This window comes from Vicugna pacos, chromosome 25 (assembly GCF_048564905.1).
Source record: "Vicugna pacos chromosome 25, VicPac4, whole genome shotgun sequence".
Taxonomy (NCBI): domain Eukaryota; kingdom Metazoa; phylum Chordata; class Mammalia; order Artiodactyla; family Camelidae; genus Vicugna; species Vicugna pacos.
In genome coordinates, this window is record NC_133011.1 from 20902136 (window position 1) to 20915115 (window position 12980).

The window sequence follows — 12980 nt, forward strand, 5'->3', positions numbered from 1 at the left end:
TTTACTATAAATAACTAAGAACCTAACAAATAACTATTTGGGGGAAATGGAAGTGTGTTTAAAAATCTGAATTCTTCCAAACTATAGGCCTCAGTAATCTTCGTTTTAGAGCCTTCCTGACGGCCCAGATCAGCTTCCCTCAGAAGTTGTCCCCAGAGTGAACAAACTGAAACCCCGGCCGGAAATCCAGGTATTAACATCATATTCCTCGCTAATTATAAAACACCATTTCACATGCTGACATTACTCACTTCTAACCCTTTTATCTAAAACACGTATTTGCTTTCCAATCATAGTTTGACAGCAGAGTGTATCTGACATAAGACAGTGAAATGATCTTTAATAAGACAGCAGTTCAAAGCATGTAGCTTTCATGCATAATAACTATGTTGGCTTAATTTGCTGCTCCGCAGAAATCATTCTATTTGTGGAAATTCACAAAGTAAGATGGAATTTTTAAGAGAGCTTTACAAAGATGAAACTGGCTTTTTAAGAGTTCTTCTTTATACCTCCCTTAAAGTGATAAGATTGCCACTCGGGTATTTTCTAAGGACTTGGAAATTTCTCTTCTGATTCTCCTTACAAGTATGGCAAAATACGTTCACTACCTGTTATTTATAACCCCTTTGCCTGCCTTTCTTAATTGGCACTAGGTCAAAAGAGATGTCTAGAACAAATGTGCTGTAGCTACTGAGTTGATAAAAATGACTGATATTTTAAATGATGCAGGGGGTCAAACAAGTGTAATGCATTTTCATTCGTTCTCTGGTTCTTCTTCTAATCGTTCCTAAAGAAGGTTAATATTAAACCTATATGTTTTGAAATCTCTGGCCTAATAATACAATAAAATTCTACAGACTTAACAGAAACTACTACGCTTTCCCAAGCTGATCATGAGTTTCAACTATGTTAAAATTTTTAAAATAAAATGAATACATTACTTAAGAGTCTGCCCTGCATTTCATTCTATTTGAAATAGTTTTTTTTTTAATTTCACATATGCTATAAACAAATACAGAAAAGTAGATCAAAAAGGTAGGCCAGTTTTAATGAAAGTCAAAATCTAAATTACTATTAAATGTTTTCATAAATCACGATTTTCTTTAAATGAGGGAAGGAATGCTTTATTGGCCCGTATGAAGATCATCCTGGTGTCCCTAGTACTTTCAATCCCATTAAGTTCTTTTTAATCAGTGTAAAATTTTATTTTCAAAGTTGCATTTGCAATTAATTACATTGCCTTTTGAGTAGCCCATCTCTGCAACTGTCAGCGTGACCCAAATCCGGTCCAGTTTGGCTGAGTGTAAAATCAGATCCTCATCCAAGACACAGGAAAGACCCTCCCTGAAGGAAAGACTACAGCAAAAGATTTACAATCTAAAACTAGAACAAAGCACGAATTACTACCATGTAGAACCATAAAGATTAGTGCCATTTTTGGAAGACTCTGAAAACATCAAATTACCATGAAATACGTCCAGAAATATGAAGCCTAGCTAATTCCATGAAAAGTCTTTTCCCAGCCTAATAGAAATGTTGGGATTATTTTCCATGATGAGAGGCTAAAGATAACTCTGAATACACATTTGGATGAAACAGCTACGGCAGGCGTCTGTCTCGTCTGCTCCATCTAGCAGGCTACCCCATTGGCCTTGGGAGGCTGACTGTAACATGCATGCAAGAACTCACAGTTCACTGCTAAGAACTCTTTCTGTACAAAGAGACCACAATGCAAAGCACAAACCTGTACATCATAGGTCCCATTTAGTAAAACAGGCCTTGAGGAATTGATGTCTTGCAGCACACCAGAAAGCATGGAACGGTTGACTTTCTGGAAGTCTTTGGAATGGCTGAACTGCACCATGTTATGAAGGGCCAAGATTTTGCTGTCCAGCTCAGCATCCTGCCTGGTGCGGTTATGCAGTCCTAAGTGATACTTTCGGAAGTGCTTAATCAGATCTGTGGGGTCGTTGCCATAGTAACCATAGCCACAGATATTGCATTTAAAGTCTTGAAGCTCTGGAGACAGAGGTGCCGGGTCTGGGTTGTCGTTGACCAGTAAGTCGGTTTTCAATTTATTCAGTCTCACACCCCCATCTGAAGGCACTTGTGGGTTTTTGGAGGCCACTGAAACTGGGCTGGAGCCTTGACAATTGACTTGACCACTCTGCGCTTGCCCTGTTTCCTCCGTAGCCTTTGGTGACATCTTATGATCTTCCTTCATCTCCAGTGAGTCCCCTGATGGGGTGCAGGCCATATCTTGAGGGTCATCTGCCTCTGTTCTTTGAGGAGACTTCAAGGGCTCACAGACTCCCCCAGCAGCTGGAGATGAGAAAGCCAACATATTTCTCTCTGTCACCTCATCATGTGGGTAGGAGGGATGGTTTCCTCCCTTACTGGGGCTCTCATAATTGAAGCCAGCCTTCTCACTCAGGACTGAGCTTTTTAAGTCCTTCTTACTGCTAGAAGAGGGATCTGGGACAGGCAAGCTAGGTTCCTCCTTATTATTCAGTTCTGCAGCATCACTCTGATCCGTATTTTCTGACATCTGATCTGCAGAAAGTTCTTTGTTCTTTCCAGATACCTTGCTTTCTGTACTGACAGGCTCCAGGGTCTGGCCCTCGCCTTCACTAGCAATGTTTCTCAGAGGGGGATTCTTTTTCCGGACCATATCTGTAAAGATACAAGGAAAAGGAAGATACAGGGTTATTTGCAACTTACTGGCATGTCAGCTAATCTAGAACATTTTACTTACTCTATGCAAAGCTTTTTAAGGTGCATAATAATAATCAAGAAAAACTCCTCTAGGGAAAAAATCAGTTTTAAGAATAGCAGAAAAATTGAGACTAAAGCCAACAATTTACATTTAGAATTATTTTTGTCATGAAGAGTGTCTCATTTATTATGTTTAAAATGGTTTGATGAATACCAAGGGATTAATTATTATTACTAGATCTATCTTTCCTATTAGTTACTCTTGCCTGCAATTATATTTTTTGCTCAATTTCTTCCTTCAGGTATAGCTGATAGATGTATGCTTCTATATTTATCGGTGTTACATACGATGTGTAATATGCACACATGTTACGTTTATAGAATATGTATACACGTTTATGCTTATAGAATATATATTACGTGTTTATTTATATGATATATGTATGTATATAAACATAAAGTGAAACTCGATATTGTTACACTTTGTGCAATCAAGATATAAATATAGTTTCAACCAAAATATCCTCATAGTCAAAAGACAGAAACAGCATGTTATAAACAATGAGAAAACTGCCCGTTTACTTTCAGGAATGGATGATAACAAATGTTTCATCTCTGCCCTCCTGCTGAATTACTTTAAGCCCCCTTTGAGGAGCTTTCTAAAAGAAGGGCAGCCTAGTACACATCACAGAGGCCAGGCTGGGTTTTACAAGGGCTTCATCCAGCGTGATGGGAACCTACCTAAGCCCCAGGTTTCTGTGCACAGTGCGGTGGGAAGAGTACCAATTCCACAATCAGGAGCACATCAGAAATTGACTAACGTGAAATGTTCAATTGAAACGTATGGCATTGTCATTTTGTAGCTCAACATGGCCAACTGTTACCAGTTTCCTACAGTTCACCTTCACATGGTAGCTCAACTGTGCCTTTCAAGCTAATGGCATCATAAGTAGGGTCCGAATAAGAACGTTGTGACAAAGTCCTCTAAGGGAGTCTAATGAATCAGAACTCTAAGGGTACAAAGAGATAGGAAACACACTGTGTCCTGCCAATAAAAGAATGCAGTAACAAAGAGAATTGTGGAGAACTGAGGTTCACAGCCTGTGCTCCTTAATCGTCCAGCTGAAAAACTGTAAAGTGCTCTGTGCGCCATCATCCCAACTGTCTCTTGGAAAAACCCACCTGTGAATGACTAATAAACCAACCCCTCTTCACTAGCTGATACTACCACAAGGGCAGACTGAACGGAGTTAGTAACACCATGATTATTCCAGTGTCCTACAAAAATCCAAATTAACAGCATGTTTTAGTCGTTCTCATCTATAACGTCTCACAAGTGCTGAGGAGCCACACTGGCGTGGGATACATGGGGATACCTCCACTTCTTAAAAGCTAGCCAAGCAGTTTTTACAATATGAATCATGGAACCAAGATAATGTACTAGTTAGAGTATAAGGAATTGTTTACAAGGTAAAAAAATCACTTTCTTGAATAATGTCAAAAATACTATAACTGTACTTATTAAGAAAGTATACTGCTCTTCTCATACGCCAGTGATGTTAGTCATCAATACCCATGGAATCTCCCTCTTGGATAGGGAACAACCAACAACAACAGCAGCAAAACCATTTATAGGATGAAGGATTGAAGTTTCAGGTGAAGGTGATGTTGTGAGGTATGTAAACCTGGCTGGCATGAGTGGGGAGGGGAGTGGGGAGGGGATGTCCTCTTCACCTTGGTGTCATTACCATCGGCTCCTAAAATTAACGAAGCCAGGTAACCATCATTAAAAAAATGGAACACTGGTTAACTAATTTATCTTTTAATGTTTGCATTTGAATGTCTTGTTTGTTGACCCTGATGTTTTAGGACACTTCTATTCCACTGTCGGAAGAGACAGAACTTGGGAACAACACGTGAAAGCCTTGAGGCCAATCTTAGGGTAGTCAACAAAGAGAGAAGTAAAAAAGGAAAGGAGGAAAAGAACAAAAGGGAAGCTTAAGAAATAAGTTGTTTAAAATATAAGAGTTTGAGTAAAACACAGACTCTTTTAACTTGGTCTACAATAAAGGAAATACTAGTTTATATAGAGTATCAGCCATTCCTGCATATAAAAATGTGCTGATTTGGTATAATATCTTTTGCTTTTCTCTCCAGAATTTCCCGTTTGTTTGTTTTTCCGTTAAGATTTTAACATTTTAACATCTTCCATCTTCTCCTTCATGGAAATAAAATCTAACAGTGACGCACCAAAATGAACAAAAATCTATATGAAAGGCAGGATTCATGAAGAAAAGAGGATAAAATAATCCAATTCATTAAGATCATCCTTCCATTAAAATGAAAAGAAAACTGTTAATGCCCATATATTACGGTCAGAGTGCTGAGCAAAACAGTAACATCTTACATAGCAAGGGAACTAAGATAAAATACTTAAAAGTGAATAGTCATAAACATGTTAATAACTGAACAAAGTAATGTATTTTTCAGAACAACAAAAAAAATGGATCTTGCTGATTTATCGTTACAATGAAGAAAAGTAACGGGTCATTCATAGTTTAAAAACGACTCGATCAGCATCTATAGTGACTGAGAGAAAATATGGTTTAATTAAATTATCATCCTTTCAAATTTCAGTTCCTTCTTCCACCCAAGAACAGAGCTTTAAAACCCATACGACTTACTGACTCCTTACGCCAAATAGGGTCCTTAATAATATACATCGCAAAGAATGTTAAACTGCTAAAACTTCAAAGAAGGATCAGAAAGGTCATTTGGGTTTTATTTTTTGTTGTAGGGGGAAGGGGGCATGGTCTTTTTAGTTGCTTTAAAAAAAAAACGTGGCTAATTTAGTTGACTACACTTTGAAGTAGTTAGAGAAAAAATAATTTTTTATTGGAATTATATCGCCATAATTTTTCGGAATGACACATTATGTAAATATAAGCACATTCGCAGTACTTCTAAGTGGAAGGAACTCCCCTAACAACTCATAAGTTAGATACTGTAAGACTAGACCCACCCTCAAGCTATTATCTCTAAGACAAGTAACAGATTGCATGACGTTTCACTGTGTGCCAAGAACTTTTCCAGTTAACATTTCCACTTGAAAAAATAGATCACATACTTGTAAAATCATACCCAGCATTGACTTCATAAGGCATGTGGCTTTAGAGTGCTTTTTACAATTATTAATTCTATTAGTCAACTAGCAGGAGGGCTAATGCAATTGTCTTAGAAGACGCTCAGAAGACACAGAAGACATTTTGAGAGCTGATCTGTATATCTGCAAAACAAAACAAAACAAAAAATTTCCTTCCTAAATGATGTAAATATACTTGAATGGATCACACCAAAAATATATTACTATGCCAGCACCACGGGCTGCTCGAAAGACACCAGATAAAAGCACGAACCTTGAGCGAGACTTTTCTCCCTCCCTGGGTTTTAGTAAAGAAGCAGGAGAAGGAGGAACATGATATAAAAGATTAGAAGTCATCTTCACAGTAGACTGTTATGTTGGCAAAATTATTTAACCTTGAAATCCCCCTGAACTTTAAGGACCACAATACTTACCTGCATTGAGGTGGGAATAAGACATCTTAATTATTAAACTTGGAGGGGACCTGCTTCTGGAAAGGATACAAAGTGCACCTGCAGACACTGCACAGTCAGAGCTAGAGGCATTGGAGTGGTACCCACAGCCGGTCTCCTATGGACACATGGTACCAGTGCATATACACCACGAATTGAGAAAGGGATTGTTTCAATGCCACCAGGAATTTTGCATCAGATCTATGTACACTTTACCAAGAGTTACAGAAACATTACATATTATGCGATGTTATCTTTTTAGCTACCAAGTTTTCTATTTTCAACCTTGATAAGTAAGATTACAAAACTGTGACTGAACTAGTGTTAAACCATCCTTATATCATATTTTTTATTATCTGAATGAAATTATGGAGGCAGATAATGCATCAACAGTCTTAATTAAACAGATGCACTATAAATACATATATACACATATATGTGTATATATATGTGTGTGTGTATATATATATGCATATATAGAAATATCTAATCACATCAATGAGCCTTAGTCATCATTTTGGCAACTCTATATTTTAAACTTTTTCATTCTACTATATGGCAATATCCCTCACGCTAACTGCCAAAAAATATTTAAAATGTCAGTTACATCAGATCACTTACTATAGACAACCTTTTAGACAATGGGGCAAAAAAATGGACAAAAAGTGAATCAGACAAGGAAGCGCTGAAGAATCTAAATGAGCACTATCAGGCTCAAAAGTGCCCGTCTTCAGTCCTCTAATTTTGAGAGACAAACTGACCTGGGAGTGGGCCAGAGGAGTGGTGTGGAGGGGTAAGGGTGAGCATTCCCACATTTACATCACTTCCCGTCTATACAAACACATGACTGTGATTTATGTGCCGAGATATTTAAGCAGGTTCAAAATATATTCAGCTTCCTAAAATGCTCTATTTGTGTTAATTTTCATTGCTGAGATGTGAGACACAGCATTTGCACAAATCTCAATTACTATTCTTATTTCCTTCTAAATTAAAACAAATGTAATTTTTTTTGCATTTTCAGTAAAAGTTTATTATAAAAAAGCAATAGGGTACTGCACAGTTTCTCTGTTACAGCAGCACTGAGACAGGTTTATGCAATGGAAATAATCAGCATTAGAGCTTAAAATACAATTCTGGTAACTACTTTATCTCACTGATTAAACTGCTTAAATATCTAAGAAAAGGATTTTTTTCTATCGACTATGACTCATGTTCTCAAAATGGCACCTTCACAGCAAAAGGAATCTGAGTTTCCTATTATTATCTAGATATCGTGAACTATGATTAAGTTTTATTTGATCTGTATAGATGTATAAATATGTATGTATAGATACATACATTTATGAAATATACTTGCTCAAAATAACCCTGTAACAGATAATCAAATGAATTATCTCACCAAAGAAATCAACTATCACAGTAGTTTAAAAAGAATGCTGAGATCACACAACCATTCAATGCAGATGAGGGTGAGAATTTACTTCCATTAATTAGATGAGAAACTCCTTGAAAGTAAGAGATATGAATTCCATGTTCTTTATGGCATCTTGACCCTAAACATAGTAAAGAACCAAAACCTAAGGAGGAAGAAGGGTACAGACAGCAGGTGTCCAGTTTCTGAACCTGATTCAAATCACCTGGTGATATAATCACGAGCAAGCCCCTTGGTTTCTTGGGGGTCTCTTTCTCATCTATATAATGAGGGAATTACACTAAATTATTTCTAACCTGCACTCTGCCTCTAAGACTCTATGATGGTTCTGGTTAATGGCTTGGGCACTTGTTAGTTTTGCTTTAATAAACCTTTATCCAATTTCCTTGAAAGACCATAAAATATTAAGCCATCAACAACTGAGGGTGGCATAAATACCACGGATGCCTACCACTCACCCAGATTTCCATTTCCCCCAACTTTCATTCATTCATCCCACAAACGTACATCCAGCACCAGCAGTGTGTCCACATCAGCAACATGACTTCAATTTTGTCATCAATTTAAGAGAGGAAGGATGAGTTTTAAAAGCAAAGAAAGAAGTATAAGAAACTCCTCTTTCTTAAAAAAACTTAAAACTTGTCAGTACCTTTCTAAATATAATTTCAACTAGGTGCACTTTTGATTAATAATTTCTCACTATATATAAATATTATATTTAACATATATTATATATGCATATACATATATACACATCTTTATATATATATAAAAACCTAACAAGACTAAAAGTTAGGGAAGCCTGTGTAATCTGACCTCAATCTCTAATCCTGCTGAGTATGACTTTATTATAAGCAGCAGCTCTTATCATCATAATATATAATACCAGATGACATTTTCTTACTGTTTTTCCAGATAATAAAACTTTCAAGGGTTTAAAATCAAAGCTTAACACAAAAAGGAAAGACATGATAGTCTCCTCCTTAATATATGTTTCTTTCAGGCTTGTTTGTATCAACGGCCCAAGAGTACTGAGTTATTAATTACACACTTCATGTAGCTTTTATTAAAAAAAAATTAAAAAGAAAGAAAAAAAGCAAGTGTTTCTTTTGATCAAAAGTCCCCCACAAAGAATTCAAAGAATTAAGCAAGTGATAGCAAAATAAAAGGAAGGTCGAATCTTGGGCCCATGGCAAACTAGATAGCTTCCATATGAACAACATATAAAGTTCAGTTTTTCAAGAACATATGTGTTTGCTCATTGGTTTAGGGAAAAAAAACTGAATCCTGTCTACTCCATATATACAGATCAAAATCAGATTGCTTAAGTGAACTATAAAATGCAAGAGAACACTGTTTATCCAATTCACAAACCCAAGAATTGTTGAAGGAGTTTAAATGTTTTCTGTTTCCTCAGATTTCAGGGCAATATTTCAATGGTAGATCGCTTTTTTTGTAAACTGCTTCAAACTTCATAAACCCAATGTCAGATCCTGCTCTTCGCTGTCCATGTCTATTTAATTTGCTCTCTCTGAATTGATTGTTCTTGAGTCTTTAAAGGTATTTTTGGACGTCTTAAATCCTGTTGAGATTTAAATGTCATCACCTTCAAACAACTCCCATCAAATAAATCTCTTATTAATTCACATCAAATTAATCCATAATGACCGCTTCTATTAACATATGCTTCAGAGCACAAAGACCATTAATAGTCATCTGGACACTAGAACGAGCCCGAGCCTTTCTGAGATAAAATGCACACTATTTAGATATCCGATTTCAAAGAGTTTTGATGCTGGCCCAGACACATTTTATTAGGCTTTTATTTCATCATGCTATGCTTTCTGTATTTTAAATATCTCATTTCAAATGTTATTAGTCCAGGTAAAAGGAGAAAGTCTGATAAGTAATAATGTCTATTTGCCAAAATGAGTATCCATATATCCATATACATCTTAGAGAAAGAATTTCATTAACTACTTTACTTTTACCAAAAAAAATTTTTTTTGTTTGACTTTAAAGACTTAATGCTAGAAGTCTAAATGAAACTGTAGGATAATTCTGAAAAAACAAAGCATGGCTCTGCTCCACTAAATGGGATAAGTAAAACAGAACAAGTATATATCACTGAATAATCAGAAAGAAAAGGGAATTGATTATTCTTCCTTTCATAACAGGTGAGAGGCAAATGTATTAAAAACTCTGATTTGAATAAGATCACAATTTCACTAAGCAAATTAAGAAACGTTACCATTCATTGCCCATATATATGTCATTTTTCCTTTTATTTTCCTCTCTAAAAAAAAAAATTTAAATGATCTACAGTGACAACTGTTGAATCAAATGGGCCAATCTGGCTTGCCACATTTCAACTGGTCCATGGGCAAAGAGTCGAACATAGCACACTTAAGTTCAAAAAGAATAGCTCATGGAAAAGTATACATGCATCTCTTTATCTTGATGGTTGTGCTGGGAATTGACATTTTATTTGTATGTCAATCAGAGTTCTACTGATAGCAAAAATAACAAATGCTGTGCTCTGCAGGAATGCCTTTGACTTTCTTCCCAGCATTTGTCAAAAAAAAAAACTTTGTATATTAAAGGTGGTTTAATTTTAATATATCAGTGTTGCTTTGCCTGTTTTCCAATCTGTTATTCAATAGAAAAAAATCTCAATTATTACCTCAATCCAGCTATAAAACTGGCTAACAGCTGTCTCAGTCCTCCTGTAAGAAAAATGCGTCCATCACTGCAAATCCATTTGGTAAATTAACACGTGTACACAGTCTGGTGAATCTAACGGATGCATTTCAAGAAGATTCAATAAGAACGCTCACTGTCTTCTCAGCATTGTTAAGCCAAGGGTGTTAGGCAAAGTTTTTGTTCTTTTTCTTTTTTAAGAGTGCCAAACTAGATACAAGATTAAAACAATTGCTGTGAAGGATACTGAGAGCTTATACTGGTTATAAATATATACATATATATTTTTTTAATTTATTGCAAAGGCAACGATTTATTCAGCCCAGTTCTGTACTGAGCATTTTATAAATCTTTTCTTTTCAAATTCTCACAACCCTGCTAAGGCTATATTATTATTTCCATTTTACAGATGAACAACTGAAACTCAGAGTCTCACAGTTGCAAGTGACAGCAGGGGGATTCCCACACAGGTCTCCTTGATTCCAAATTCTTAGATTTTCCACAACTCTGTCACCTTGGGCTTTATAAAAGGTAGGCTAGAAAGAGACAGGGCTATACATAGACTTATAGAATTTTTATGACCCCCAAGTAATGTCAGCTCATTTCAGGAGGGAAATCTTAGGAGAATGAGGTGTGTGCCTCTCATTCTCCTATATATATATTTTTAAACACATGCATGTGTGTGTTAAATATAATGTTTAACATAATAATATTTAACATGTCTTACATATAATACATAATATGTGTTAAACATATATGTATATATAATACATATGTGTATGTATGTGTGTGTATATATATATGTATATGCATATAAATATAGATATACCTACATATATATATATATATATATAAAATAATCAAAATGATGGGGGACATAAATTTGTGCCATTATATTCAACAGTTCTTGCTCACGACACTGGTAAGCAACTTGCAAACCACTAAGGTACCACTTGCTCATCCCGAAGGTACCAAAGGAAGCAGCTTAAAAGGTCTCACTGACCGAGACCAACAGCACACTGAGCAAACCACAGGAGTGGCCACCAGGTAAGGCACAGATATCACGGGAATCAACAATGCACGCAGGCAATGAAAGATATCAGAAGTAAGTTCAGAGTGTCGCTATATACATATATAGAGGCCAGGGATCTTGGTTTAGTACGCATTTTTAAAAGTCCATTTAAATTAACAGTACTGAAGGACATCTTTCACACAGTGTAATGAATACCCAGCAATGACATGAAATTTGGTTTAGATTATCACTCTATTTAGTGCTAAATGCTTAATGTAAGCAACTTGGCACTATCGTCCCTCCTGATAAAAACAAAAAAAAAATGATACACACACAGGTTGGACTCATGTTTCTTTTCTGTTCAGTACACTGACATTTTCCCGAGAAAACTGATCATGTTTTAAACGGAAAGCATTTTAAAATTGAAATGCAACTTCTTATAGAATAGGTTAAACTACTTTTTCCTGACTCCTAGGATGAGAAAAGTTTTATGTATGAAGAAAAAAAAAATACACACAGAATTCCTTCATAATTTGAGTAGGTAACAGGTTTAGAAACCTTCAGCTATAAGAACTTTTTTTAAATAAACCATTATTTCAGGACATTCTGCCTATGTTCCCCCCAAATTCAGCTAGGCTGTATGTGGAATTGTATTGTGGCAACTATTTAAAAGCACAGATGACAAGAAATTGAAGAATTTTCTCTATGTTCTTTCCATGATATTAACTTTTAAAAAAAGGAAATGTAGGAAGGTTCCTTGGTCAAAATAAGTCTAGTGGAAACTCCGTGCATTATAATCCCCCTTCATGGGTCCACAATGTACAGTGGTGATTACAGCTCTGAAGCATCCTGGGAGTTATCTGGGGGGGGGGGGGCTGTTCAATGTGGATTGGAATTTCCCAATTTCATGTGGCTTTATAACACATAACGCCATTCACTAACAAAACTAACGTTCCGCTGAGCACGGCGGGAGATGCTGCTCTCCGCAGTCATTTCCTTCCCATCTATGCATATGTAATAGTTTTAAATATTAATACTAAACAAAAACATATGTCATATTTTTCAACAAAATAAGTAGCCCTTCATTAATCTGGCAAGAAAACTTAGATGCTTTGATATGAGGTCGACAATTCTGAAGGGTTTGTTTTGGTTTTGGTTTTCCAGCATGGTTATCGACATTAAAAGAAGATCAGGATATTATCCTGAAAGATTTAGAATCAGTATTTTAAAAGACTGTGTTAACGGCAGAGGGTCATGGGCACGCTAGAACACAGACTAACAGCCCAGTGTTATCTCTGACCTAAACGGTTTACACATATATCATGGCATAAAGAAGTCATTTCTTCAGTTATTCTTTTTAATGCTGTCCACTGCAGTTAATCATTTTAAAGCACTACCACCTTGTATACTAAATTTGTCTCATTCTTTTAAAACAACTTAAAATTTACCTGATTAAAATTAAGTTAGGAAGACAAATACGGCAGAGTTTCATGAACTATGTTGTGTGGAAAGAGGTTAGAGAAT

At 36.0% G+C, this 12980-nt stretch overlaps 1 protein-coding gene across 7 annotated transcripts in view; it reads right to left on the reverse strand.

Moving 5' to 3' along the window:
- The window catches only part of TRPS1 (transcriptional repressor GATA binding 1), a 236814-nt gene that overhangs the window by 190214 nt on the left and 33620 nt on the right, over positions 1–12980 (reverse strand). For 5 of the 7 annotated variants that reach the window (XM_072949630.1, XM_072949628.1, XM_006210933.4 and 2 more), the window contains exon 2: positions 1745–2673. In XM_072949630.1, the coding sequence (XP_072805731.1) occupies positions 1745–2671 (927 nt within the window). In that variant the 5' untranslated portion in view covers positions 2672–2673. Of the gene's footprint in view, positions 1–1744; positions 2674–5842; positions 6002–12980 lie in introns of all 7 variants that reach the window. The other 2 variants (XM_072949627.1, XM_072949626.1) reach the window with 2 other exon arrangements.